General features: G+C 54.2%; 4 protein-coding genes and 2 non-coding genes across 8 annotated transcripts in view; 5 read left to right on the top strand and 1 right to left on the bottom strand.

Moving 5' to 3' along the window:
• Nucleotides 1–79: 79 nt before the first annotated feature.
• POLDIP2 (DNA polymerase delta interacting protein 2) lies at nucleotides 80–7,478 on the top strand. The gene is made up of 11 exons (XM_058037458.1): nucleotides 80–258; nucleotides 606–687; nucleotides 1,271–1,368; nucleotides 2,131–2,227; nucleotides 2,681–2,756; nucleotides 3,300–3,407; nucleotides 3,648–3,784; nucleotides 4,701–4,727; nucleotides 4,913–5,038; nucleotides 5,437–5,516; nucleotides 6,998–7,478. The coding sequence occupies exons 1-11, from the start codon at nucleotides 80–82 to the stop codon at nucleotides 7,110–7,112; spliced, it is 1,125 nt and encodes a 374-aa protein (XP_057893441.1). The 3' UTR covers nucleotides 7,113–7,478.
• Nucleotides 7,479–9,397: 1,919 nt separating this feature from the next.
• TSR1 (TSR1 ribosome maturation factor) lies at nucleotides 9,398–15,616 on the top strand. The gene is made up of 15 exons (XM_058037451.1): nucleotides 9,398–9,514; nucleotides 9,596–9,699; nucleotides 9,997–10,213; nucleotides 10,294–10,428; nucleotides 10,779–11,209; nucleotides 11,452–11,611; nucleotides 11,901–12,067; nucleotides 12,309–12,514; nucleotides 12,920–13,082; nucleotides 13,306–13,416; nucleotides 13,997–14,129; nucleotides 14,468–14,584; nucleotides 14,829–14,969; nucleotides 15,078–15,152; nucleotides 15,248–15,616. Exons 1-15 carry the CDS (start codon nucleotides 9,409–9,411, stop codon nucleotides 15,424–15,426), a joined length of 2,445 nt encoding a protein of 814 aa, XP_057893434.1. The 5' UTR covers nucleotides 9,398–9,408; the 3' UTR covers nucleotides 15,427–15,616.
• Nucleotides 12,575–12,665, top strand: LOC131091706 (small nucleolar RNA SNORD91 family). The gene has a single exon (XR_009115421.1). It is a non-coding gene; the product is annotated as a small nucleolar RNA SNORD91 family (small nucleolar RNA).
• LOC131091705 (small nucleolar RNA SNORD91 family) lies at nucleotides 14,177–14,267 on the top strand. Its single transcript, XR_009115420.1, has one exon. It is a non-coding gene; the product is annotated as a small nucleolar RNA SNORD91 family (small nucleolar RNA).
• Nucleotides 15,489–27,385, top strand: part of SMG6 (SMG6 nonsense mediated mRNA decay factor) — a 108,827-nt gene continuing 96,930 nt past the window's right edge. For 2 of the 3 annotated variants that reach the window (XM_058037449.1, XM_058037448.1), the window contains exons 1-8: nucleotides 18,185–18,275; nucleotides 19,132–20,884; nucleotides 22,701–22,893; nucleotides 23,572–23,682; nucleotides 24,355–24,461; nucleotides 25,032–25,110; nucleotides 25,799–25,909; nucleotides 26,493–26,705. In XM_058037449.1, the coding sequence (XP_057893432.1) occupies nucleotides 18,185–18,275; nucleotides 19,132–20,884; nucleotides 22,701–22,893; nucleotides 23,572–23,682; nucleotides 24,355–24,461; nucleotides 25,032–25,110; nucleotides 25,799–25,909; nucleotides 26,493–26,705 (2,658 nt within the window). Of the gene's footprint in view, nucleotides 15,568–18,184; nucleotides 18,276–19,131; nucleotides 20,885–22,700; nucleotides 22,894–23,571; nucleotides 23,683–24,354; nucleotides 24,462–25,031; nucleotides 25,111–25,798; nucleotides 25,910–26,492; nucleotides 26,706–27,385 lie in introns of those variants that run through there. The other variant, XM_058037450.1, reaches the window with a different exon arrangement.
• Nucleotides 15,942–17,563, bottom strand: SRR (serine racemase). The gene is made up of 5 exons (XM_058037460.1): nucleotides 17,274–17,563; nucleotides 17,084–17,203; nucleotides 16,918–16,992; nucleotides 16,485–16,694; nucleotides 15,942–16,220 (listed from the first exon to the last, which is right to left on the bottom strand). Exons 1-5 carry the CDS (start codon nucleotides 17,496–17,498, stop codon nucleotides 16,023–16,025), a joined length of 828 nt encoding a protein of 275 aa, XP_057893443.1. The 5' UTR covers nucleotides 17,499–17,563; the 3' UTR covers nucleotides 15,942–16,022.

Here is a 27,385-nt window from a genome sequence, read left to right as displayed (position 1 = left end):
AGAGACGGCGGGGCGGGGCGGCGCGGGCGCGGGCGGGCGGGGCGGGCGGCGCGGGGCACTGTGGGCCGCGGGCGGTGGGATGTCGGGCGGCGCGGCGCGGCGGTACGTGGCGGCGGCGCTGGGCCGGGCCCGGGCCCGCGGGCCGCCCCCGCTCTGGGAGCCGCCCCCCGCCCGCCACCTGCGCGCTCTGGGCACCGGGGGGGCGGTGGCGGCGCTGCCGTCGTTGCTGCTGCCGCCGAGGCGGCACCTCTCGTCGCGGTGAGGCCTGTGAGGGGTTGGGTGAGGGCAGGGGCGCTTGGGGGGTGAGGGGGTGACTGAGGGTGAGGGGAGTTGGGGTCTCTTGAGTCACTGGGGGAAAACTGTGAAAGAGCTTGGTGCTGTCAGGGTTGACATATGGGAGAGGAGGGATTGGGCTAAAGGGACAGCTGGGTGAAGGTGTGCAGGGCTGTGGGGAGAGGGGACACTGGCAAAAGGTGGAGAGCAGGGCAGGGACTGGGCTGTTTGTGGGGTGCCCGAGGGACACACGAGGTGGGGAGCAGTGTCCCCCTGGGCTGGGCGCTGTTTCAGCCCCTGCAAACCCTCCCAAGCTGCCTCTCTGCTCGCAGGAACCGTCCCGAGGGCAAAGTGCTGGAGACCGTGGGGGTGTTTGAGGCCCCGAAGCAGCACGGGAAATACGAGACAGGCCAGGTAAGGGGTTTTGGGGGGCACAGCTGGCCCTGTGGGTTCCTGGCACAGGGATTGGGCAGCTGGGGGATTTCCTGTAAGGAAAAGTCAGCAGCAGAAGGCCGGGAGTTTCACAGCTCAGTGCTCCTTGTCTGTGCTGTGTCTGCAGTTTGTCAGTCATCTGACAATAGCAGCTCGATAAGAATCTGCAGCACAACACAACTGTTGTACAATGGCGTTTGCTCCGCTGTCATGCTTCGGGGTTTTCTCCCTCAAGGATCCAAAGAGACAATCAGTGAATTTGAGAAATAAGAGCTAAACTTGTAATTCCTGTCCTGAAGACTCTCAGATCTGTTTGTGAGCAGTCTCTCCTTTCTGCTGCTCTACTACTGCATTGCTCATTTAGTCCTTCCCTTTTATGGGATTGAGATTACATGGATTTCTTCTCTCATCCCAAACTGTTTCTCTCTTTCTGCTCTGGACCATCACAGTGATGTTTCATCCTGTATCCCCGTCCCACACATTAAACCTTTAGCAAATGTTTGTAGTTTTACCTCAGATAACAGATTTTTAAAATAATTCAGCTGCAATTATTTGTTCCTTCCAGCTCTTCCTGCACAGTGTGTTTGGCTATCGAGGAATAGTCCTGTTTCCCTGGCAAGCCAGGCTTTATGATCGGGATGTGGCTTCTCCTGTCACAGAAAAGTAAGGATTTGAGGATTTGGACTGTTAGATTTGCATTTTGTAGTGAATTACCTTTTTGGGGTAAACAAGTGTTTTTAAGGAGGGGCAATGGCATGGGTCTGTTTGCATGAGTGTAAACTAGGAGAGATCATTAAAGAGATACTTCATTATTAAGTATTGAGTATTATTAATTAGAGACATAATGGAAGCATGAAGGATAAAAGTGTGTGTATGGAGGAAATAAAAATCAATTTAAAATTTTGCAAATGGAATTTTGTATTATACAAAAAGATCCTTTTGGGGTTAGATCCAGGCTCCTGTGTTACCACTTGGAGGCTGCAGTAGGTTGCCAGTGAACTGGATTTGTCAACTTCCTCCTCAATTTCAATCCCCTAAGCCAAATTCATCCTTCTTGAGCTGCTGTTCAGTTCTCTCCCCTCTTGCATCTGTGTTTCCCCTAGCCTGTGATCAGTTGTGCTGGGAAGGAGTGAGGATCAGAGAGAAAATTAGAGAGCAGTAGGAATATCCATCCCAGAGAGGAGCCTGCACTGAGCAGGAAAAACCTCTGAGCTGTTGGAGCTGTGTCAGACACCACTGATGGTCATCTCAGCTCATCTGTCATTGTGTGGGTGGCTCATGGGGCTTTGGTTTGGGTGCAGCCAGATGATTACAGGCTGCAAAATGTGACTTTTAAAAAATTCATTGTTTAAAAGTGCTTGGTTGTGGTAACAAGAATTTGCTGCTATCCTGGGCTTGAGCTCAGAGCTTTGCTTTTCTCTTCAGGAGCGAGAATGTGGCAGGCCATGGTTCCAAAGAGGTCAAGGGTAAAACACACACTTACTACCAGGTGTTAATAGATGCCCGGGATTGTCCACATATAGTAAGTAATGAGTAATGTTGGTATTGAAACTTGAGTATCTTCTCCTACATGAGTGGTTCAGAGGGACAGGCACTGAAGGAAAATTACTTTGGTGGCTAACTGGATTGGTTAGGATTTTTGTATAAATTTTTTCTTCAAGGCATGTTTTCCCTGAGAGAGACCATCTGGAATGTCATACATGTTTCCCTTTTCCAACCTCCTTTCTTGTTCCTGGTGCTGTTCCCACACTGTTGCACACAGGTCATTAGGAGTGTGGGCTGCAGCACTGAAAATGCTTCTCACTTGTCTGAGTGGGGAGTTAGCCCAGAGGAGTTAAATTGAGAGAATTCTGAGGTGAATTGGTTAAGTGAAATAAACATTTTGTGCTTTATAAACCTCACTAATAACCTGAAATATGACTGGAAGCTGTCCTGCAGCAATGCACACAAAAACATAAACCTCCCTGTTTCTCAGTCCCAGAGATCACAGACAGAGGCAGTGACATTCCTGGCAAATCATGATGACAGCAGAGCCCTCTATGCCATCCCAGGTGAGTGAAATCCTCCTGCAGCCTCTGCTCCTTGTGAGGTGAGGTCAGAAAAGGAGCAGCAATTCTTACAGGACATTCTGCAGTGGATCTGTCCATGGCTCAGGGCTGTGCTGGACACAGCAGAGTGACTAAAGTACAGGAAGCCCTTTGGATAGCTGCAGGTTGTGATCTGACACAGCCCTGTCTGATTTGGGCTCTTGAGGCATAGATCCCATACCAAGTTGTATATGGGCTGTTCTGCTTTATGGTCAGGGCAGCTGGATTTATTCCTGTCCTGGGCATTTCCTGCCCAGAGTGCTTTTGGGGCAGTGCAGGCACTTTGCAGGGCAGTGTGTGTTTATCAGAGGAGTCACTCCATGAAAAATCTCACAGGAGAACACTGCCAAGAGTTATTCCTGGCACATCTCCTCCATTCTTCATGGCAGTTGTGATATTAGCTTTGACTTCTACTGCCAAAGTCCTTTTTCCTCACTAGTGTGATCAATTTTTCTGCCAGGAGACTCTGCTGGAGAGGTTCCATAGCTTTTGGGGTTTCTTTTTCAGGTTTAGACTACGTAAGCCATGAAGACATCCTTCCCTACAGCTCCACTGATCAAGTGCCCATCCAGCATGAGCTCTTTGAGAGGTTCCTCATGTACGACCAAACTAAAGGTAAATTCTGGCTGCACAGGGAATTCTCCAGAGCCAGATGGTGCTCTATAAAAATACCCAGTGCTCTATAATAAATACCCAAACCCCATCATCTTGGATATGGTATAAAAATCATGTCTGGCTTGGGGTTTGTTACACTGAAACTGCCTTTGAATATTTATTTTAACCACGTGAAAGGAATTGTGTTGAGAGGAGAGCAGTCCAGCTACAGTGTTTCCTCTCACCTTTCCCTCCCCACAGTCCCACCTTTTGTAGCAAGGGACACTCTGTGTGCGTGGCAGGAGAAGAACCACCCCTGGCTGGAGCTCTCGGATGTGCACCGAGAAACCACGGAGAACATCCGTGTCACTGTCATCCCCTTCTACATGGGCATGAGGGTAAGTCTGTGCTGCCCTGGTAATTCTGCCATCTGTTTCACTGGCTTGTTTTTGTAAGATTGGTTTGCTGCCTGAAGGTACTTTCTGCTTACTGGAGAAGTGACAATTAACCACAGTTGCCATTTTGTTCTCATGGGTATAAACATGAAACTGTTTTTGCCATGTATTTTTGGAGAACATCTCCTGCATATTGGCTTTTCCTGGTTATCAGTAGGAGGAGAAATAACCTGTGATGTTCTGCACAACAGTGCTAGCAAGATATTTGGGAAGACTTGAGTTGGTCCTGTTAGTGCCTCAGTCACGTGAGGTGAGGCTGGGGCCATCTGCTCTGTAACAACAGCCACATTTGTTATCCTGCCCAGTGATGGGCTGCAGCTCCCTGCCCATTTCCTGCCTCTAGTTTGGCTTTAGAAGGTTTGGCTAAAGCCTTCTGGATTTAGCTGATAACCATGTGCTCTTTATAGCACAGAACTTCACGTGGACCATCCGAAATAATGCAGCCCCAACAGACTCCTGAGTGGGAGAGCTGGGAATTCCCACAGGGAGCCTGAGCTGTGGCAGGTGCACGTTTTGGTGTGGATTTGCAACTTTTGTGGATCCAGCTGGTGTTTGTCAGAAAAACAGGTGCCCAAAGGCAAGGAAAGGGGTTTTTAGATGTGTAGAAAGTGCATAATTAACATGGAGACGAACCCTGGGGGTTGTCACGAGCTCCTTGCAGATCTCCCACGTCATGATCAGTGTAGAGCAGAGGCAGTGCCAGGCTCTCAGAGAGCAGCTGTCTGTGCTCATGTGAGTTGTCTGCGTCACCCTGGCACAGAGTGAGAGCCCCTGTGCCGCTGCTGTGGTGACAGCTGAAGAGGTTTTTGGCACCTCACATCCAAGGGCAGCTGCTAAAGTCTTTTGTTTCTCTTGACAGGAAGCCCAGAATTCCCATGTCTACTGGGTAAGTGCCTTTTGTATCGTGGAGCAGCTAAAGGGAAGGAGTTAATTTGCTGTGGCATCACTGTAGTGTGATAAGCTCTGAGGGAGAGTAGCCTTTGCTTGGCAACTGTTTCCCAGTACCAGCTGCAGGTTATCAACTGCTTGCAGCTGATTCCAGCTCTTGATAAGAGTCTTTCTTCTGCCCAGTGGCGCTACTGCATCCGCCTGGAGAACCTGGACAGCGAGGTGGTGCAGCTGAGAGAACGGCACTGGAGGATATTCAGCTTGTCTGGCACCTTGGAGACAGTCCGGGGCCGTGGGGTTGTAGGAAGGGTAGGTGCCATCCACACTGTTTTTTGGGAAACACAGCCCTTTGTTGGAGTTCTCTCCCTAGGTTGTGTGGATTTGCCAGTAATTGTTTAGTGGGCACTTGAAATAGATGGAGTGGGAAGCTGGCAGTGATAAAAGTCACGTGAGCTTTTCATCTGTTGTTTGTCTGTGTGAACTGAAACTTCACACTGAGTATTAGAGGGTGATCCTAAATGACTGGTGGTTGGAAAACTGGAATAATAACGGGATTCTGGTGCTACTCAGTGGACAAATTGCTGTGTGATTGGGAGAAATGCTGGGATGTAGGTCTCTGTTTGGTTTTGTTTCATGCTATATAAATTTCCTGTTGATGCCTATCTGTGATATATCTGCTGATGCCCAGTGGTCTCTTGTTTTCTCAGGAGCCAGTTTTGTCCAAAGAGCAGCCAGCATTTCAGTACAGCAGCCACGTCTCCCTGCAGGCATCCAGTGGTCACATGTGGTAAGAAAAGAAGCCCTCATTGCTGCAGCAGTGTTTTGGGTGTAGGACCCCCCAGCAGAGAGCTGGGGTGCAGTTTGCAGCCTGGGGTTGTGGCTGAAATCTGGGTGGAAGTAGAGAAGACAGGGCATAGTGGGTAGCTAAAATCTGATGAGCTTCTCTCTAGCTGTATCCCAGTTAGTGATAAGATGATCTGTTGGTTCTCTGCACCAGGAGGGGTTCCAGGATAATTTTTCCTCCTGCTGTGGTTTGTGCTAGACTGGATTTAAAGACATGAAGCAGTTATTCCTTTTGTCCTTGGTGCAAGAGCCAGGCCTTGTGCTGGTGATTCCCTCAGCAGCAGGGATGTGTGCTCTGGTATCTCCTTTCTTGAGAGAGGATTGGGCTTTAACTCCATCTCTGTTCACTTCTGTGTCAGGAATTGGCATGCAGGGGTTTTCCCAGTTTAGACCAGTTAAGGACTTCAGTCTAACTGGTGCTTAAGTTTCTTCTGGTGTAAGTGCAGGGAGAGAAGTGCCCAGCTGAGTTGTTCTTTTCCTGTGCCTTGGGGTTAAAGCAGCTTCCCTTTATTTGCTTTTTGGCTGGGTTAGCACATTTAGTGCCACCACTGTGTGGACAAGGACTGCACAGCCACCTCCTGCCTTCTGTATGACAGGTCCTTCTGGATTTTTTTAAGGAAATCTCCTTCCAAGTTAGGTTGTATTTGAGTTGGGAAAAGCAGAGCAGCTCTTTGCATATAGGGTGTACCTTGTTTGCCATGTGAAGTGTTTTGAATTGCTTGAATGGATGCCCTGGGGAATAAAACCAGATGGTCTAGGAGTTTTTCCCTGTCTGCATACATCCTGAAGACAGAGACACAAAGGTTCTGCATCTCAGAAGCTGCTCAGCTGGACTTCTGGTGTTCAGTTGTGTCCTCTCTGTCCTGAGAACCTGTTAATTTATCTCCACAGCCCTCTGGCCCCTGTTGTGTTCTGCAGTACAGCTGTCTGTAGCTCAGAGCAGTAAACAATGGTTGTACCAGGACAGGCAGGTTCAGCTCTGAAATGCAAAGCTGAAGCTGTTCCAAATTACATCTATGATGGGATTTCTTAATGTCACAGACAACCAGGGGAGCTCCTGCCAAGAAACACAAATCTGAATTTCCGTGTAACCAGTCTGTAAAAACAGCTCAGATGGCTCTGTGTCCTGGGGAGTGGGAGATGGGTAAACACCACTGCAGGTGCATGGAGGGTGCTTGACTCCTGTGGGCTGCAATCATCACAGCTTTGTGCAGGAAATGTGTCAGGGATGTGCTGTAGAACTGCCCAGGAGTCCTCCATGGGTGAGTTACGTTTGCAGCTGAGCCCATATTCTTGCTGCTGGACCAGCCTTGCAGTTGCACCCCCAGGATGTTGAAGAGCTCAGGTTTTACCTTTTTGCTGATGCTTCCTAGGTGTGTCCTGTTTGTCCTGGCCTCAGTGTGACCTGTGCCATTACTTTTGCAGGGGCACTTTTCGGTTTGAGAGGCCCGATGGCTCCCACTTTGATGTGCGAATCCCACCCTTTTCCCTGGAAAGCAACAAAGATGAGAAGACCCCTCCCTCCGGCCTTCACTGGTAGATCAGAGTGCCCAGAGCCACGGAGGCCTGTGTGTGTTGTAGACCTTTGCCTCCCCTTTATGCTGCAGCCAAGAACACGGAGCTTTTAAACATTTTAAACCATTTCTGTTTTAACTGTTGTCTGCCAGGGAGGCTTTTTTTGGGAACTTTACTACTGGCTCTTCTCTCAGGCTGCTTGTAAAACATGAGCTGTGTTCCAGGTAACCCTTTCCCTCTGTGGCACCTGCTGGGTTTTTGGGGCTGGGGGATGCAGATCTGTGCTGCTGCACAAGACTGGCCCCCCTCAGCAGGCCTGGACCCTTTCCAATGTGTTGTGACTTCTCTGCAATGTGAGGTTTCTCTAATAAACTGGCCCTTCCAGTTGCAACCAGTCTTCCTTCCTAAGCCAAGGCCATGGCTTTGCATCCAGCCTGTCCCAGCTTGTTGCTCCCCCAGAGTTGTTGCTGCTTCAGAAGCAGCTGCTCCTCCTTTAGGGATCAGGACTGTGAGCTCAGCTTTGCTGCAGTGCAGCTGCTTTTTGGGATTCAGCCAGGGCTGGAGCAGCCTGTGAGCTCCACTCGTGGCACAGCTTGTCTGGGCTTTGTGCTGTGTGACACAAAGCCTGTTCTTGTTGGAGAAGAGGGTGCACAGGGGACAAGGTGGGTGACATGTGGTGCTGTCACAGTGTCCTGTGTGTGCTCAGTACTGTGATGGCACAGGAGAGCTGAGGGGAGCCCTTCCCCTGCCAGGGCTTTGCTTTGCTGCAGGGATTTCCATCTCAGCAGCTCCTCTGCTCACACTGTGGCTGCACCCATATTTCCTTGGTAGTTGGTAGTTTCTGTCCAGGAATGCTTGTTTTCACCTGGGGTGCTTGTTTTCACTGCTGTGAGCAGTGCTTGGCTTTCTGCTCCTGCTTGCTCTGGGTGCCAGGCTGTGATGTTTTGGTGGCATGGAGGGCCCTGCAGGATGTGAAATCCTGTGAGATGACAATGAGTGGATGTGTGGGAAAGGCAGAGCAGCTCTGAGGATTGCAAAGATCATCAACCCCCGTGGTGTGGGACCCTTGTGGCTGCCTCTGGGCATCCAGGCTTCTGCATCACTCTGAGGCACGAGTACTTGGCCTTGTGATAACCCTAGGAAGAGTTCCCAACCTTCCTCCTTTCCAACCTTCCTCCTTTCCTACCTTCCTCCTTTGCTAGTCTTGCATAAATGACAAGGTGTAACTAACTCACAGGATGTTTTCCTTAATTTAGAAGTATCCCAGTTATTCCCTCTTCCCTGGAACCCCCTCTGAGCACTCTGTTTGCCTTTGGCTCTGGAGGGCAGAGCTGTGAGCAGACAGCCTTGGGGGACACTCTGATCTGTCCCACAGGCAGTGGATCCCTGTTTAGAGAGACTCAATCACTGCAGTGTTCATCTGTTTATCACCAGTCTCTTCAGTTTTGTGTCTTCCTTCCTCTCAGGTAGTCCGTGCTCAAATTTAGACTTTGCAAGGTTCAAACAGCCAGCCTGCTTTTAGGGGTAGAAAAGGATCCCTAAAGACCATTCACAGCTGACAACCCCCCATTGCTGCTGTCCTGCTGATTTCCTCTCAGGAGGAGGAGGTGGGAAGATGCCTCGAGTTCCGAGGCAGCAGGAGCCTGTAGGACCCTGCTTTTCCCTTCCCAAGCAGCTGCCCTGCCCTCCCTCGGCTTCCTTCAGCTTTCCTGCGATTGCAACACCCCTGTGAATGTTTAACCCCGCTGCTCCACCCCGAAGGGATGGAGTGATCCCGGGGCAGGCTCTGCTGGGCTTTGGGGTGATGTTCCACAGGGGCTGAGGCAGGAACGGACATTCCTGCCTGGATAATCATTGGCGAGACCGAGGTCACCGCGGTAGCACAGCAGGAATGTTTCCACTCCAGCAGGCTTTGCCGGCCTGTCCTGGCGCCTGGGCGCGACGCCAGAGGCTCGGCAGGGCCTTTCCCGAACCGCTTCATCCCTCCGGTGCCTTCCCGGAGCGCGGCCGAGCCCCGTCCCCCTCTCGGTGTAAATACCTGTACAAAGAACCGACCAATAAAGCGCTGAACGAACGCCTGTGCCTCCCGCCTCTCATTGCCCAGCGGCGCTACGGCTACCAACCCCACTGCTCTTCCCTCCCCTGCCCATTCCCGGGGCTCCTTTCCCATTCCCGGGGCTCCTTTCCCTTTCTCGGGGTTCCGTTCCCGGTTCCGTTCCCGGTCCGGTCCCTCCCGGTGCCCACGTGGATCCCGGCAGTCCCCGTCGCGCCGGAAGTGACGCGCGGCGGCCGCGCCGAGGCGGTGGCGGCGAGGCGGCAGCATGGTGATGGCGGCGGCGGGCGCGCACCGGCCCGGGCCGCTCAAGCAGCAGAATAAGGCGCACAAAGGCGGCAAGCACAGCGGTTCCTCGCAGCGCCGCGCTGGAGGTGAGGCGGGACGGGCTCCCCGCCGGTTCCCCGCCGCTCTCGGCCAGCCCTGACCGTTCTTTTTCCGTCCCCCTCCCCCAGGCCGCGTCCCGGTGAAGGCCCAGCCCCGCCGGCGGCTCCGCGACCTGAACAGGGTGGACCGGCGACATCAGGCGCTGCAGCTCCGCCGGCAGCGCAAGGAGGCGGTGAGGCACCGAGGGAAGCGGGCCGGTTGTTGCGGGAGAGCGGGATAGAGCTCGGTTCGAGTCTCTCCCGGAAGCGGCTTGGGTTGGGGCCGGGGGGTCCGGATGGGGGCGGTGCGGCCGGGCCGGTTCGGGACTTGGCGGGGGAACGAGCGGGGGCCGGGCCGGTTGGGTTTGGTCGAACGGAGCGTTACGGACCGGGTGGGTTCGGGCTGCGGTGTGGGGGAGCCTGGCCTGGTCCGGGGGCGGGAGAGCAGCCGCGCTTGGGTTGGCATTCGAGCCCTGCCCGTGTGCCCGCAGGTGCTGGCGGAGAAGCGCAGCCTCGGCAGCAGGGATGGGCCCCCGCACCTCGTGGTTGTGGTGCTGCTGCACAGCAGGGCTGCGGCCCAGGACTCGCTGCGGCTGCTGCAGAGCCAGGACTCGGCCACTGTCCGTGCGGATGAGGGCGGAGCTGGCGGCTTTGCCCTGCTCTGCCCGCGGCTCAAGCAGCGCTGGCGCTTTGTCACAGCCCAGGCAGGTGAGGAGGCGCCGCTGTGCGTTGGGTTCTTGGTTCTGGTGCCTCTAGCAGCCCTACTAATGGAGGTGTTTTGGGTGCAGGGGATCTCCACGCTGTTCTAGACCTTGCCAAGGTTGCTGACTCCCTGCTGTTCATCCTGGACCCTGTGGATGGCTGGGACAGTGAAGGGGAGCACTGCCTCTCCTGCCTCTTCGCACAGGGGCTGCCCAGTTATGGTGAGAAATGTTTTGTGTTTCTGGGGGTGCTTCATGGAGAATGAGTGTCACAGTAACTAAATTTCAGGGCTCTGTCACCTTAATGGAGATTGTCAGTGTAATTAAATTTCAGGGCTTTGCCACCTTCAGTGAAAATAATATTTTTCTTATGTTGAGGTGGAAGTTCTTGCAGTTTATGGCCACTGCTTCTTGTCCTGTTGGGCACCACTGAAACCAGTGAAACTCCCTTTGTACCTTGTGGTGCAAATCTGGCCATTTGGGCTGCTGACATCCAAATATTTGCCTGTGTTTGGTAAAAAGAACAGCAGAAAGTTTAGGATCTGATCTGAGCTCTGTTCTCTGCTCACCAGCTCTGGCTGTCCCGGGAGGCACTGACCTGCCCCCTAAGAAGAGGATAGATGCCAGGAAGAAACTCTCCAAGTGCATTGAGAAGCGTTTTCCCGAGGCCAAGCTGTTCCCACTGAACACAGAGCAGGAATCCTCGCTGCTCCTGAGGCACCTGAGCTCCCAGAAGCAGAGGCACCTGGCCTTCCGTGCCCGCCGCGCCCACCTGCTGGCCCGCGCTGCTGAGTTTGTGCCCAGCCAGGACAGTGACCTGGTGGGCACCCTGAAGGTGTCTGGCTTTGTCCGGGGGCAGACCCTCAACGTGAACAGCCTGGTGCACATTGTGGGGCACGGGGACTTCCAGCTGAGCCAGGTGGATGCTCCCCCTGACCCGCTGTCTTTGAACCCACGCGTGGTTAAAGGACAGAAGAGGAGTCAGCAGGACATGGAGGTTCAGGTGTGTGGGGTGAGAGCTTTGTCAGTCCTTCTAGAACACAAGGTTTCTAAAGTTTCATTGGGGAAAATACACCTGTGGGAAATATGTGGGTGAGGAGAGGGGCTGGTGCTGGGCTGAGGTTCTGTGCCTGCAGTGTGTAATGAAAGTTATGTCACAACATCATGAAGGGAGTTTGATCTGAGGCTGTCTGCAAGCTTCAGTTGGGTGTGCTCAGGTCTAGGAGCTCTGCTTTTCCCCTTCAGGATGACTCTGGAAATGGTGCTGTGGAGATGGAGGAAGATGTCAAGGTGCTGATGAAGGCAGATCCAAGCAAGCAGGAGTCTCTGCAGTCAGAAGTGGTTCCTGATCCCATGGAAGGGGAGCAGACGTGGCCCACTGAAGAAGAACTGCAGGAAGCAGAGGGTGAGGAGAAGCAACAGTTCTGTATTTCTTCCTTGTCCCTCTCAGGAGGTTTGATAGAAACTTCTGTCACCAGGGTGGCTGTGAAGAAACATCTCAGTTGGGATGGCTCCCATCCCCAGTCCCATCAGGTGGTTTGTCTGGCAAGTTAGCAGGTTTTGGCTGTCCTGACAAATTCTGTGCTGGGAAAAAAGCAATTCTAGTCTAGATCTGGTTTTGGCTGTCCTGGTGTAAATGTTGCTGAGGGGAAGGAGAACTGTTCCTGTACTAACCCCTGGTGGGAATCCTACAGATTCTCTGAAGGCAAACAAGAGGGTGGTGAAGGTCCCCAAAGGCACATCCAAGTACCAGGCTGCCTGGATTGTGGATGATGGAGAAGAAGGCAGTGAGAAAGATGATGATGATGATGATGAAGATGACGACATGGATGATGATCTGATGGAAGAGGCAGTTTCTCAGGTACCTCCAAGAGCTGATAGTACAGGTGATCTCCAGGCCATTATTGCATGTTCTAGGAAGATTCTGTCCTATGCAAGGGCATGGTGCAGAACCAGGACTTGCCTGGATCTCCACTGCTAAATCCCTGCATGTATCACATTCCTTCTTTGGCCTGTTAGACCCCAAAATGATGGGCTGGGGTCCCAAATCCCACAGTGTGAGCACATTGTGTGCTCACAGGCTCTGTGCTGCCCTGTGCCAGGAGGGGGAGAGCAGTGAGGAGGAGGAGGAGGAGGCTGGGGAGGAGGAGAGCGAGACCATGACCGTGTCCGAGTGCCTGCGGGATGAGCAGTACGACGAGAAGATGGAGGAGGATGAGCAGATGCTGGAGAGATACAAGCAGGAGAGGATGGATGAGATGTTTCCAGATGAGGTGGACACGCCACGGGATGTGCCTGCCAGAGTCAGGTAAGAAATGGGATGTTTTGCTGAAAGAGGAGCTGGAAGGTTCCTTTCTGTTTCATTTGGTGAGGAAGCCTGTGATGTCTTAGCCGTGGTGTCTGAACCTGGCTGAAGGACTCTTGTGAAGACCCTTTTTGGCTCTGAGGCTTCCATAGCAGGCACTTGTTGGCAGGGAAGGCTGAGCCCTCCCCTGGGAGAGAGAGGAGGATTGGTCCTGAGGCAAGGACAGGTTGTTTGGGGATTTGGTTGCTGGTTTTAGCTCTCTTTGCACCGACACTTTCCTGAGGGCTAATGTTTGCTTTGCACCCTATGTCCTGGTGTGTGAGACCCTGCAGGCCACAGCTGGTGGTGGAGGATGGGATTCACCTCCATTGTTTAAGTAATTTGTCTTTCCTGCTCTCTGTTCTCAAGGTTCCAGAAGTACAGGGGGCTGAAAAGCTTCCGGACTTCTCCTTGGGACCCCAAAGAGAATCTTCCAAGGGATTATGCCAGGATCTTCCAGTTCCAGGACTTCTCCCGAACCAGGAAGAACCTCTTCAGGCAAATAGAGAAGGAGGAGACTGAGGGAGCCTCGGTAATTCCCTTTTGCTGATCCCTTTCCAATTGTATTCCTTTGCTCCCAATAGGAGTGACTCATCAGGGAGGTGGTTGGGTGGATCTTTCAGCCAGCTGGTTCTTACCATGAAGCCCTAAGTTCAGACAGTTTTCTCTTGGAGTCCCTCCCTAATCCAGGCACATCTTCTGACACTTTTTTTTTCTGTTGAGAGACGTGTTCACAACTGTTCCTGTCTTGGCAGGTGGGCTGGTACGTTACACTTCATGTCTGCAATGTCCCTGTCTCTGTGATGGAGAGCTTCAAGGAGGGGAAACCCCTGGTGCTGTTCTCCCTGCTTCCCCATGAACAAAAGGTGAACACAAGGAATAAACCCTGGAGGGATGTGCAGCTCCCTGTTCTTTCAGGCTGCATGGCCTGGGGAGGGTCTGGCTGCAGAGGGTTTGGGCTGCAATCTCCCCATATTGCTCCTGTTTCAGAGGGTCTGGCTGCAGAGGGTTTGGGCTGCAATCTCCCCATATTGCTCCTGTTTCAGAGGGTCTGGCTGCAGAGGGTTTGGGCTGCAATCTCCCCATATTGCTCCTGTTTCAGAGGGTCTGGCTGCAGAGGGTTTGGGCTGCAATCTCCCCACATTGCTGCTGTTTCAGAGGGTCTGGCTGCAGAGGGTTTGGGCTGAAATCTCCCCATATTGCTCCTGTTTCAGAGGGTCTGGCTGCAGAGGGTTTGGGCTGCAATCTCCCCATATTGCTGCTGTTTCAGAGCAGGTTGGAGCACACAGAAACTGCTGGGGGACAGGTTAGGAGAAAATGTCTGAGCCTGGCACTGGTGACCAGTGACCTTTTGGGACCCCATTTTCCAGGACATTCATCTCTGCTACAATGTCCTGTTGCTTTCTGCTGCCCAGCAGCCCCCCCCGACTGTGCTGCCTCTTGCAGATGTCCGTGTTGAACTTCCTGGTGCGCCGGCACCCGGGCAACAGCGAGCCAGTGAGGGCCAAGGAGGAGCTGATCTTCCACTGCGGCTTCAGGCGCTTCCGAGCGTCCCCCCTGTTCTCCCAGCACACCTCAGGTTTGTCAGGGACTGGGTACAGCAGCAGTGGGGGTGGGAATTCTGGAGCAGGAAGCCTGTGATGTCTTAGCCGTGGTGTCTGAACCTGGCTGAAGGATTCTTGTGAAGACTCTCTTTGGCTCTGAGGCTTCCAGGCGTTAAACCATGGGGAGTAGAATGGCTTGGGAAAGGCGGTTCACTGATCCAGGCAAGGTCCAGGTTCCATGCCAGAGGATCACCTTCATTCCCACATACTCAGTGCCAGCAGAGCAGGGGTGTTTGTTGAACAGGGAACAATGAACTCTGGGGTTTCCCACGGCTCTGAGGGCGTCAACTTGATAATTTCTGTTCTGTCCTAGCTGATAAGCACAAGCTGGAGCGTTTCCTGCGCCCAGATGCTGCCCTGGTGGTGACTGTCTATGCTCCCATCACTTTCCCTCCTGCCTCAGTGCTGGTTTTTAAACAGAGAAATAATGGTGAGTTAATAAATGCTGAGGAGGTGATGTCTGGGAAACAAACTGTCCCCAAACCCTGCTTACAAGTCCATCTCTCCAGAAAGTATGACTTGAATAAGCTTCTCCCTTCCTGCTGTTTGAGATGAGCTCCTCTCCCTCCCTGTTGTCACTTGTCTGAGCCTGCAGCCCTTTGGGGAAGGGGTTTGTGGTGGAGAGGGGGTGATGCAGGCACCTGCCCTGGTGCAATGGTGACTCTGCCTGGCAGGAATGCACGACCTCATTGCCACGGGCTCCCTGCTCTCCGTGGACCCCGACAGGATCGTCATCAAGCGCCTGGTGCTCAGTGGCCACCCCTTCAAGATCTTCACCAAGATGGCTGTGGTGCGATACATGTTCTTCAACAGAGGTACAGCTGGTCTCTGGTGGGAGGAGGCATTCTGGGAGTTCTGTCCCTGTGCTTGTGTTGGCGCAGCACAGCCTGTTCCTTACCTGCCTTTCGTGTTTCCATCTCCAGAGGATGTGATGTGGTTCAAGCCCGTGGAGCTGAGGACAAAGTGGGGACGCAGAGGGCACATCAAGGAGCCATTAGGTAGGTTTGATTTGGTGTTTATCTGTGTGTTCTGACATGGTGTGATCCTCCTGTGCCTGAGAGACTGCTAATGGCCTCTTCTGCCCTCTGCCTAGGGACCCACGGGCACATGAAGTGCCACTTTGATGGGCAGCTCAAGTCCCAGGACACGGTGCTGCTGAACCTCTACAAGCGCGTTTTTCCCAAATGGACTTATGACCCTCACGTCCCAGAGCCTGTGCCGTGGGTGAGGAGTGAGAGTGCTCTGCCAGAGCAGGAGGTGGAGATGGAATGAGTCTCCAGCATGGCTGGAGTTTGTGCCTTGGCTCCCTGGATGCTGTTCTTGGCCCGTGCACTGTGAGGACAGCACTGATGCCTTGGACGTGTTACTGCTGGGGTCTGTACAGGGGCAGCTGCGTGGCCAGCTGCTGCTCAGGTACCAGCTATAGCTATTTATTTTAATGGAAAATGTCAAAAATGCCTCAGTGCCTGTGTCGTGGTGGTTGCCAGGAGGCTGTGAGCACCCCTTGTCCACTGACCCCACTGGGATTATTTCAGTCCCTCATGCCCTGCCATGGGTGGGGTGAGGGGGATTGTGCTGTGTGGAGGAGTTTGCTGGCAGTTCCTGTGCTGCTGAGAAAGAAGAGCCAAGTAGCAGCTGGGGAGGGTGACTGAGTGCAGCTCTCTGGAGGCCTGAGCCAGAGCAAGGCAGCTGGGGAGGGGAGAACAGGCAGTGCTTTGTTTCCAGGCTCCCCACAGAGACCAATGCCAGCTCCCCTTGTCCCTCCACAAAAAATCCCAAACATTTGGACTCGATCTGTTTTTAGTAGCGCACAAACCACCGCACAAATTCAGAGTGAGCTTTTCATTCCTTGAAACACCACTCCATCCTCATTCTGCTTTCACAGAGAGCTCTGTGAGCCAGGTCAGGGATCTCAGGTCCACATTTCCCCCACACAGCACGATGCAAACGTTCTGCACGTCCCGGGGGACTGCCTGGAACTTCTCCGAGAGCACGGCCGCCAGTCCCACGCCTGCTGTTGGCTCAATCAGCAGCTTCATCCTTTCCCACACCAGCCACGTGGCTTGCTGTGGGGACAGGGCAGCAGCTGTCAGCCCAGCAGCCAGCACAGGCTGCTCAGGGCATCCCTGCAGCACTCTGGGAAGGGAGGGCAGAGCTCCCAACAGCCCTTTGCAGCTGGAGACAGCGTGGGTGTCACAGCTGCAGTGGTGCACAGGGGGTTTGTGCTGCTCTGGGAGTGTGTTGGGGTGAGAGCAGAGGGGCAGGGCAGGGGTTTGGAGGCAGCTGCCTGCTGGCAGCTACCGTGAGAAGGGAGCTGGGAGCCCCTTTACCTTGATTTCTTCCTCTGAGACTGTCAGGACATCATCAACCAAATCCCTGATGATGGGCCACGTGTTGGGCCCGATGCTGGTTTTTACCGCGTCTGCGATGGTGTCCCGTGGGTGGAGGTTGGGGGTCAGCTCCCCTCGGACCTTGGACTGGTAACAGTCATCCACATTGCTTGGCTCAGCAGCAAACACCTTCACATCTGGCCTCAAAGCCTGGGGAGAGCAGGAGGAGCCACTGGGGTGACACCAGTGTGTGTCTGTCCCCTGTTCCTGTGTGTGCAGGGGGTAAGCGGGCCCTGCTGCTGCTGCCATGCAGACCCCAGGCAGTCAGTGTCTTTCACTGCAGGGTCTTTGTGTTTCTAAAGTTAAAAGCTGCTGCCTGCCTTGAGAGTCCTGCCCTTCCCACAGGGAGATTCCTGGATGAGCTATTACCTACCTTGATGGCGACTGCTATTCCTGCAACCATTCCTCCACCTCCGACAGGAACCACCACTGCATTTACCTGAGGTGCCTGTGCAGAAAGGAAGTGTGAGGGCTTCTGACACTTTGTGTCCCCTTTTTTGCTGTGCCCCTGCAGGGGCTGGGCTGTGCATTTCCCTCACCTGCTCCAGCACCTCCAGGGCGATGGTGCCTTGCCCTGCAATCACTGCTGGCTCCTGGTTGGGGTGCACCAGGACTCCTCCTGTCTCCTGGACTACAGTGGATGCTGTCTCTGCTCTGGACTAAGGGAAAGCACAGCAGTCACCTCTCTCTGCCTGGGCAGTGTTCCTGACCCATCTCCCTGTGCTTTACCTTGTCACTGGGCTCACATGGCACCAGTGTGGCACCATAGGCACGAATGGCATCTTGCTTACACTGCGGGGCAGTCCGGGGCACCACGATGTAGGCAGGAATCCCTGCGGCATGAGAGAGGGAGTCAATCCAACAGCCCAAAAGCCACAGCAGCCAGTTCAAACTGCAGGAGCAGGCAATGCCTTGCCTATGCCACCTGCATGGGTTCAGGGGAGCGATCTCCATCCTCTCCGACAGAACCAGCTCTGTATTTACCCCGTGCCTGCCTCTGGGAGCTGGGTGGGAGGTCGGGGTACGGGTTACCTTCTGCCTGGGCAGCACAGGCGAGTGCCTGCCCGTGGTTGCCGCTGCTGTGTGTGACCACAGCGCGGGGCAGCTCCCGGCCCGTGCGCTGCCGCTCCTCCACGAGGCTCCTCACGGCGTTCAGCGCTCCGCGGATCTGCGGGGACAGCGCAGGGCTGGGGGCGCTGGGCTGAGCATCCTCCCCACAGCACTCCCCGAGCCCTGGGCAGCACCGTTCACCCCAGGGAATTAACGGGGCGGCAGGAGCTGTGGGTGCCGGCGCAACGCGAGTTTCCCTCTTGCAAAAAGCGACCTTTGCCCCGGGGCTTCGCAGTGCCGCCATCCCCGCGCACCTTGAAGGATCCGGTCTTCTGCAGGAGCTCGCACTTGAAGAGCAGCTTCCTGCCGGCCATGCGGTCCAGCCCGGCGCAGGTGAGCAGCGGGGTGCGGTGGATGCGGCCCCGCAGCCTCCGCTCCGCATCCCGCACCTCGCCCAGCCCCAGCGGCGGCGGCGGCGCGGCTCCGTGCGCGGCCATGTGCGCGCTCCCGTGCGCGCCTGCGCGCGGCCGCGCCGGCGGTTTGTCCCTGCGCGGCCGCCGTCGGCGCCGCCCGCCCCCGGCGCTGCCAAGATGGCGGAGGGGCTGGAGCGCGTCCGCGTCTCGGCCGCCGAGCTGCGGGACATGGTGGCGGCGCAGGCCCGCGCGGCCGGCGGCGGCCGAGGTGAGGGGGGCCGGGGGCACTCGCGACCCGCTGCCGGGCCGGTCGTACCGCGCACGGGCGGCTGCCCGCGGCCGCGCACGGCCCCGCGGCCGCGCTGCGCCTGGGGTAGGGCTTGGGGCAGAGCTGCCGCCCCGCCGGCGCCGGCTCGGGGCTGTCCGGGCTGGGAGCGCGCAACACCGACCACGGGGAGCCTGCGGGGCAGACGGAGGCACCCGGAGCGGCTTTGCCTCGGGATGGTCAGTCCCATCCCCTCGGGGTCCTCCGGGCCGAGCCCCCGGTACCGGCGGGTTCGGGGCTGCGGTGTTGAGAAGGAGAAAGTTTAGGGAATGCAGCGGGGAACAGCCCGGCTTCGGTGGGGCGTTTAACCGTGCGGGGTCCGGCCTGGGCTCTGTAACGATTTTTTTTTTTTTTTTTTTTTGTAAATACGGTTAAAGGAGGATGAGAGAGACGTTACCGGATTGTGAGCAATGGGGAAAGGCGCCTTTGAGGCAAACGGTCCGGTGGCAGAGCGGGCGCTGCTGGGGATGGCAGCTCCTGCACCCGCAGCAGGCTGTGGCTGCTGCTGAACCTGCCGTGATGCAACTTTACTCTTGCTGCTCGTGCTCAAGTCTGGTGGTGTGCTTTGAGGAAAAACCTGTTGCAGGATGGGATTTGTAAATGGATCAGGTCAAGGATTTGGTCAGTTGTGTTAGACTTTCTCATTTTCTACTTTTTCTCTGTGATTTCCCATAAATATTGACATAGATTTTCAGATCTCTCCTGGACTTGCCCTGAGGCTGGCAAGCTCTTTGCCTTGACTTGATTATTTGTCATAGTATTTTTCAGGAATAACTTTCTTCTGTCTGTTTTTCCCTAGAAAACATGAAGGAGGTGAAGGAGCCGAGGCACCGCAAAGACAACAGGCGCCCAGACCAGGAGATTTACAAGCCTGGCCTCTCCAGACTGAGGAGCAAACTTGTGTCACCAAAGCAAGAGGCCTCGGAGAAGGAAAGGAGCAGAGCTGAGGAGGACAAGGAGGAGAGTGCTGGGCACAAGGACTCTGTGGGAATGGGAGCTCCAGCTGTGGAGGACTGTGACAAAAGCAATGGCCCCAAGCAGAACGGTCCTTCACAGGAGAAGGAAGAAACAGAGACCAAAGGCGGCCTGCAAAGCCAGGAAAACTCATCCACGCAGCCCATTGTGGATGAGTGGTGTCCAAAGGCCCCCAGGAGAACCAAGAAGCCAGACCAGCAGATCTACCAGCCTGGGAAACGCCTGCACTCTGCTGCTAAAGAGCCCTCCCTGCAGCCAGCCAGCGAGGAAATCACCGGCAGGATGGAGCAGCTCAAAGTCGAGGGAGATGAAGAGGCTGAGAAAAGCACCGGAAAAGACAACAACAGAAAAATCAAATCCAGCAAGGAGGACAGAGAGGGGAGCCAGGCAGGGGAAGCCCTGAAAGCCTCCAGGGGGGATAAAGGGAGGCGAGCAGAGCGGGGTGACAGGGTGAGGAGGGCGGGGGATGAGGGGCTGCCGGGGAAGCTGGGCTCCACCAAGCGCTATTCCCGCACGGACAAACGGCGCAGCCGCTACCGCACCTGCAGCACCAGCTCGGCCGGCAGCAGCAACAGCACGGACGGAGCCCTGCTCGTGGACGGCGTGGAGAGGAGGCAGGAGCGTGCCAGGGAGAGGATACGTCCCAGGAAGCAGCTCTCTGTGTCCTCCACAGACTCTCTGGATGATGACAGGATTGATGAGGCTGAGGTGTATGTCTCCAGCAGGAATTCAGACAGGAGGAGGCATTCAGAGCAGAGCCGAGCTTCCAGGAGTGAGAGTGAATGGAGCAGCAATGGCAGGGAAGCCAAGGGACCCTTTCGAGTGACATTTGACAGCAGGACCACGAGCAGGGACAGCAGCCTGGCAGATACAGATAAAAAAAAGTCCCTGAAGGCCTTAGAGGTTTCAGAGGCAAGGAGCCAGAGCAGGGAGCCCCAAGGGAGGGGCCGTGGGATTCTGTTCCTGCCTGCCAACACGGACCTCTCAGCCAGCTCGGTGGGTGTCCCTGAAGCCACTCACCCTGGCCCCAGGCTCCTGCTGGGCGGGGCTGGCAGCAAAGGCCCCCGGAGCCGGGGCCGGGGCGGCACCGCCCGCCGCCTGTGGGACCCAAACAACCCGGACCAAAAACCCGCCCTGAAGAGCCAGACTGCTCAGCTTCACTTCCTAGACACGGATGATGAAGTGAGCCCCACCTCCTGGGGGGAAGCCCGCCAGGCCCAGCCCTCCTATTATAAATTCCAAAACTCTGACAACCCCTATTATTACCCTCGTGCCGCCGGGCAAGGCCCCCAGTATCCCTACGGGGGATATTCCCTGCAGTATCCTATGGGTCCAACCAACGGGGTGTACCCAGGAGCTTATTACCCTGGGTACCCTGGCCAGGCAGGGCAGTACCTGTGTGGCCCACTCCCTCCTACTCCTCTGAGCCCCGAGATGGAGCAGCAGATGAGGAACATGCAGCAGCAGGAGCTCAGCAAACTCCTGCGTGAGGCTGGCAACCAGGAGCAGCAGCTCAGCAACCTCCTGTCCAGAGACCGCATCAGCCCGGAGGGGCTGGAGAAGATGGCCCAGCTGAGGTTGGTGGGTGGGCTGGGGAGGGTGAAATACAGGAGAATGGTGCCTCCCTGGGGATCTCAGTGGCTGGGAGGTGTGGCACTGGGTTGTCAGGTTTTGGTGTGCCTGGTCTGTTTGTTGTGTGCCTGCGGTGTGTGGGTGGTGGAAGGAAGCTGTGGGTGAGGATGGATGTCACTTCCCTGTGGCTTCTTGTGCTTGGTGAATGCCTTGCAGGGACACAGAGGAGCAGGACAAGCACCTGCTGAAGATTTTTGGTTCTCCTGGCTCTTGCTGGAGCTGATGTTTCTCAGTTCCAGTGCTCTCAGTGTTTGTTGTCAGACTTCTGCTTTCTTACCTATCCTTAGTGTGTGCTCAGGAAGCATTTTGTTGTTCCTGGCGCTGTCAGTGCCTTTCCAGTGCTGTGTTGTTTTGCTCTTGGTGCCACTCAGCATGGTGACACTCCAGTGGGAGTAGCCTGGTGATGCCAGTCTATCAGGAGAGCAGTAACACTGTTGCTCTGGGGGATGGTTAATATGGCTGTAACAAGTTTCAACTTGGCATCTTTCACGTTTATTTGTGATCTCTGTGTCTGCAGGGCTTCTCTGGAGGCTGTTTTTCAGAGCTGACTGACAGCAAATCTGGCGAGTGAGCTCATTTCAGGGCTTGTTCTGTGTTTTGGGCACTTGCTCTATAAACCATGGGGTGGAATATGTCTGTGATTGAAGCAGCACTTGGGGTTTCAGGTCTTCCTCAAGGAGCTGAGGTCACCCAGAGCTGTTGTGTGAAGGGAGAGGAAACACTGGAGTGCTGCTGTGGCCTGTGGAAGCCCACCCTGCCCTGGTGGGCACAGCTGACCCTGTCCTTGCTGGCAGTGCCCCTTGTGTCCTGCCTGTGTCCAAGTGCACACAGTTCCAGTTGTGTGGGGACTCTTACATGGCATCCATCTGTGGAAATGTCCAGTTCCCTTGGTGTTTGTGCTGTCCAGGTGTGTGTGCAGGGTTTGGGGACTGTGTGGGGTCAGGCAGCCCATCCTGGCTCTGTGCTTTGGGCAGGAACCCATCAGCATCTTTCTCTTATCCTGTCAGGCTCTTCCAGGCATTGCCATCAGGCTTCACTCCAGCCTTTACCATCCACACTCTCCTACTGTTTCTGTAGGACCTGAAAGATTATAAGGAATAAGGCAGGAACAGCTGAGGATCCCCTTTACCATTTACTTGCCCCACATGTTTCAGAGCTGTTCCTAGCCTGCAGCTATTTTATAAAATTTGGGGGAGGAATTCTGCTCCAGCATCCAGGCAGGGCTGTAGGCAGCTGAGAAAGCGGAATGTGATTTCTGGGACTCTGAGGCTTTATTTCCATTGTTCCCAACTTGTTCATTTTTAAGTAAGTGTGTATTTTGTTGTATTCTGTGTATTTTGGTTGGATGGGAGGGGAGTTGGGATCATTTTAATGGCAAGATCCGTGTTGCCCTGTGCTTCTTTGTGTTCTGCTTCCTGGCCCAGAGCCTTGTGTGTGTTCAGAGCAGTGTGTGTCCTCTCTGTGTTGGATCAGGAGACACTTGTGCCTTGCTGTTGGCAGAGCTGTAACCTTGCTCCTTGCTCTTTACCAAGCCTTGATCCATCCTGAGTCACCTGTACCAGGGAGATGCTCCTGTTGGATTTACCCTCTCAGAGCAGGAAGGGGGTTGGATTGCAGCAGCTCCCAGCTCCCTGGGGGCTGTGTGTGAGCAGTGAGTGCTGCTGGCAGCTGGATGTGAGCAGCAGGTGGTTCAGCACGTGTTCCCTGGGCTCTGGGCAGTTGCTGTTGCATTGACCCTTCCCTGACTGTGTTTTGCTGCAGGGTGGAGATGCTGCAGCTCTATGAAAGGTGCATCCTCATGGATATTGAGTTCTCTGACACCCAGAACGTGGACCAGTTGCTGTGGAAAAATGCTTTTTACCAGGTGATTGAGAAATTCCGGCAGCTCCTCAAGGACCCTCAGGGGGAAAACGCCCAAGAAATTCGGAACAAACTGCTCTTGCTTCTAGATGAGGTAAGAAGAGAGAAACATCCCCAGATTCCACTAAACCTTTGGGTGGGATTGCCTGGTTTTTAGAAAGGGATGGTGCAGTGGGGCAACTGGTCATCTTGATGTTATTCATGTCATCCTTATGCAAAGAGGATGCTCAGACACATTATGGTTTATTGGGGCAGGTGTAGGTCAAGGTAGACATCTGTTACAATTTAAACCAGTTTGTTTTAGTGTGTTTGTGTTAATTAGAAATTGATTTAAGCTAAAGTGAAATTAATGCCCTGAAGTGAAGCTAAAAGAGACATTCCTGGAGGTGTTTGTGGCAACTTTACCAAATTTGCTTAGAAATCATTCTGTAAAACTGAAGCTCAGTTTGGTCTTTGTACCAGGTAGGCTGACAGACCTGAGAAGATTTGTTTTAAAGAGTTAGGGTTAGAAGAGGAACTGCTGGAGGCTTTATTCACCCTTTTCCTCAAAGCAGGACTCGTTAAACACTAAATCCAGTCAGTCCTGATTTTGTGTAGCTCAATCTTAAAAACCTCTGAGGCTGGAGATCCTCCAACCTCCTTGTTGTGTTCTGAACAGCCCAAACCTCAGGGAGCTGGAGCTCCTTTCTTGCACATGGCAGGGCTGGTGTGGTGATTTTGTGCTTGTCATTAGAAAGCCCATAACATCTAAGTGTGTGTGTGTGTTTTGCAGGGCTCTTCTTTTTTTGATGGCCTCCTCCAGAAGCTGCAGGTCTCCTACCAGTTCAAGCTGGAGGACTACATGGATGGGATGGCCATCCGCAGCAAACCTCTCAGGAAAATGGTAGGTTGGCTTCCTCCTGGGGACCTCTCATCCTGGTAATCCTGGGCAAGGTGCACAGGAGAATGCCTGAATGCAAGGGGCAGGCAGCTCTACTCCAAACAAAGCCAGTTTGTTTGCAGGGAATCTTTCCCAGCTGCTGGAGAACTCTGCACTCTGGTGCAGTAACATTTCTTAGCTTCATTTGCAAAGAGCTTGTTTTGTACCAGCTCTGTGACCAGAGCTAATAAAGCAGTGTCCAAAGGCACCCTGACCTTTCCTGAGATATTGAACATAGTTTTTTTCTGCCTGTGGAATCCAGAATAATGAGGGAAAGCTGGCAGTTGTGCTGCCTCCCTGACGTGTTGCCCTGAGCTGTGAGTGCAGGTGCAGGGACAGCTGGGAGAGGATATTTTAGTCCAGCTCCATTCCCACAGAGATGTGTTTATCCAACAGCTGTCCTCAAATTGGTCATGGAGTGAACAACCCCCTTGTGGAGAGAGGTGGGGTATTGTGTCAGAGAGGAGGTGTTTGGGGGATTGGCTTGGAACCTTGTCACTTCATCCCGCTGCCCTTTTGTGAGACCTTCAGTGTGTCACTGACCTCCTGTTGGCTCTGTACAGCCCCTGTGGGCTCTGTGGCTCTGCAGGTGAGCCAGGGCTGTGTCCCAGGTGCTCCATGGGTGCTCCTTTGCAGGTGAAGTACGCCCTGATCAGTGCCCAGAGGTGCATGATCTGCCAGGGGGACATTTGCCGCTACCGGGAGCAGGCCAACGACACGGCGAACTACGGCAAGGCCCGCAGGTAGGGACCAGCTGCTGTGTCCCTCCAGCACAGCTCTGCCTCTGCACACCAGGGCTGGCTGTAATTTCATCCCTGAGCTCTCCTCTAGCCAAAGAAGGCTTTCTCTTCCTTTTTAAAGTCTTTGCAGTCCTCTGTTTTATGGCAGTCCTGTAAAGGTGAAGGGTGTAGCTGGGTTTGGCTGTTCCAGAGGTGGTGGAAATTGTCCTGTGCTGATCCTGCAGTAGGGTGGAAGGGTTTAGACCACTGAGCCTGGCAGATTTGCTCTTGTATTTTCTGCATCCATATGCTCTCACTCCATCAGAACTTAGCAGCACTTGTTGCCCCCTGCTTATCTGGGGTATTTGCCAGGGGTATTTCCTTCTGCAGCTGGATCTGCCCTCTCTTACCCAGCGCCAAGAATGGGCACAGCTCCCTGTCTGTGCTCACTCCTGCAGGCAGAGGGCACTTGTGGGAAGGGCCAGATCCCTGCAGAAATGCCAGTTCCAAGGGAAGTTCTGCACCCTTGAGGACAAGGAAGGCAGCCTGATGTCCTTTCAGTGACCTTTTCTCTCTGTTTTTTCCCTTCCCCAGCTGGTACCTGAAGGCTCAGCAAATTGCTCCCAAAAACGGCCGCCCATACAACCAGCTGGCACTTCTGGCCATCTACACGGTAAGATGCTCCTCAGGCAAGGATGTGCAGGCACAGGGAGAGCCTCTGGGATGGCTGGGAGATTCCATCTGGTGGAGAAATGCATTGTTGAGGGCAGTGCTCAGATGGTTTGGGTTTTTTCTTAAAAGGAAAAGGAGGCTGATGGCAGGATGTGCTGTGTGGATTCCAGCTGCTGTGGCTTCAAGCAGCTTTGTCAGACACACGCTACTCCCTCAGGGATTTTGGGGACTGTTTTGTGGGCTGTTGAGAGTGTAATTGTTTTAAGTTGAAAACACAGCCCACTTTTTACATGAGATTTTTGTGCTCAGAGCCATCTGTTTGCTGTCTTATCACTAAACCTGTGGGCATTGATCTCAGCAACATCCACATGTGATTTCCCCGGGTTTCAGTGGTGCTGGCTACTCCAGCCATGCAGGAAAAATGACTTCAGGGAAGATGTGGCAGCAGATAATGGAAGCATCATGCTGGGGCACAGGGATCTGCCAGTTCCCAAGCCTGAAAGATGCTGGTTTAAAGCAGAGCAGTTCAGAAGCACCTTTCCTTCATGACCTTTCTCACTGTGTCTGTCTGTCCCACGCAGCGTTGAGGGAGGGAGAAGGGGAAACACATGGGAGCACTGGGGCTTTGAATGCCCCAGAGGAGTGGCAGCTCTGAGGCACTTGTTTTTGTTTTGTTGTGTTTTTTGCAGAGGAGGAAGCTGGATGCTGTGTACTACTACATGCGCAGCCTGGCTGCCAGCAACCCCATCCTCACTGCCAAGGAGAGCCTGATGAGTCTCTTTGAGGAGACAAAACGCAAGGTGGGTCTTGGAGCTGGGCTCTGGGGTGCTGCTCCTGCCTGTGCTGCAGAGCATGGAGAGATTGGTGGGTTTTGGACTTGGAGACACTCCTTACCTACTTCTAAGAAATTTCATGACAGAGGCAGCCTTCAGAATGGTGGTTTTGGGGTTGTTTGGGGAGCTGAATCTTTTGTTTCTGGGTCACAAACTGATTTAGCTGAGCTCAGCAAGGGCTGTTGGTTGCTGTGGTTTGCAGCATGGCCTTGGCATGCAATTGTTGCTTTATTCCATAGGTGCCCCACATCTGTGGGGATGGATAAGGGAGGCTGCAGTGCCTTTGTGCCCCAGGGAGTCACCCCAAATACAGCCCAGGGGCTGCCACATGCTCCTGGCACTCAACACAGCTTTTCTTGTCCTGGGATAGCTGAAATTGAAAACTGCTCACCTGCACTGTCCTGCAGAGCCAGAACCAAATTCTGGACGTGTCCATGAGTTACATGTTGTTGTGAAGCAGGGGAAAGAGCTGATTTTTCCACGAATAGGAAATGATACATTTCCCCTGACCCTTGATCCCTGGGTGATCTCGTGTGTCCTGTGTGCCCAGTCCGAGCAGATGGAGCAGAGGAAACACCAGGTGCTGGACGTGAGCCCCAACCGCCGGGGCAAGGGCAAGAAATCCACGCTGAGACAAGTGGGAGACGATGCCACCAGGCTGGAGATCTGGATCCATCCCTCCCACCCCCGCTCGTGCCAGGGCCACGAGTCCAGCCGGGATTCTGAGCAGGACAACGGGCTTGGGAACCTCAGCCCCAGCGACGTGAGTACCGCGCGAGGCGGCCGCTGCCCTCGCTCTCATGTCTTTGGAATGCAGTGGAATGACACTGGATCTGTTTTGCTTTCCTGTTGCTAAATTTTCCAGTGTTTTGGCTTTCCCTGTGGGAGCTGTGCCTGGGTCAGGCTGAGGAGCTGGTGACCTCGTGCCTCTCGTGTTTAAGGCATGTTGTTACCATCCCTCTCTTGGCAGCGCACGCTGGCGTGGCTGATGTGGAGCAGGAGAGAGGCACAAACACGAGATGCTGTAAAATGCTGCTGCTCTCAGGGCTCTAACTTGGGTGAGGTTCCCGGTGGGAAATGAAGTCAGGTGTTGGAGAGCAGGGTTAACAGTGACCCTGGCAGTTGTGAGGCTTGTTCTGGAAGTGTGTCACTTGTCCCACTGCCAGATGATCGCTGACAACGGGAAAACCGTGGTTTCAATTTCCAATGTAGGTGTTACATTTGCATAACTTGCTCTGCTGAGAGGCCAGACCAGCACCTTTCTTTTGCAAGAATTAAAAATATGATGAAGTGGTGGTGTCTCCTGTGAGCCTGTCCAGCTGTACCTTGCAGGAGGAGCATGGGTGAGCTCTGTTTGTCAGGCCCAGGAATGTGGGCAGAGGCAGTGGTGGTTGGGAGCTCATCCTCCAGGAATCTTTGCACTGCTCTGGCACATTTGACTTG

This window comes from Melospiza georgiana, chromosome 19, assembly GCF_028018845.1.
Source record: "Melospiza georgiana isolate bMelGeo1 chromosome 19, bMelGeo1.pri, whole genome shotgun sequence".
In the NCBI taxonomy this organism is placed as follows: Eukaryota; Metazoa; Chordata; class Aves; order Passeriformes; family Passerellidae; genus Melospiza; species Melospiza georgiana.
The sequence above is the reverse complement of the archived record's forward strand: the minus strand, read 5'-3'. Positions and strand labels throughout refer to the sequence as shown.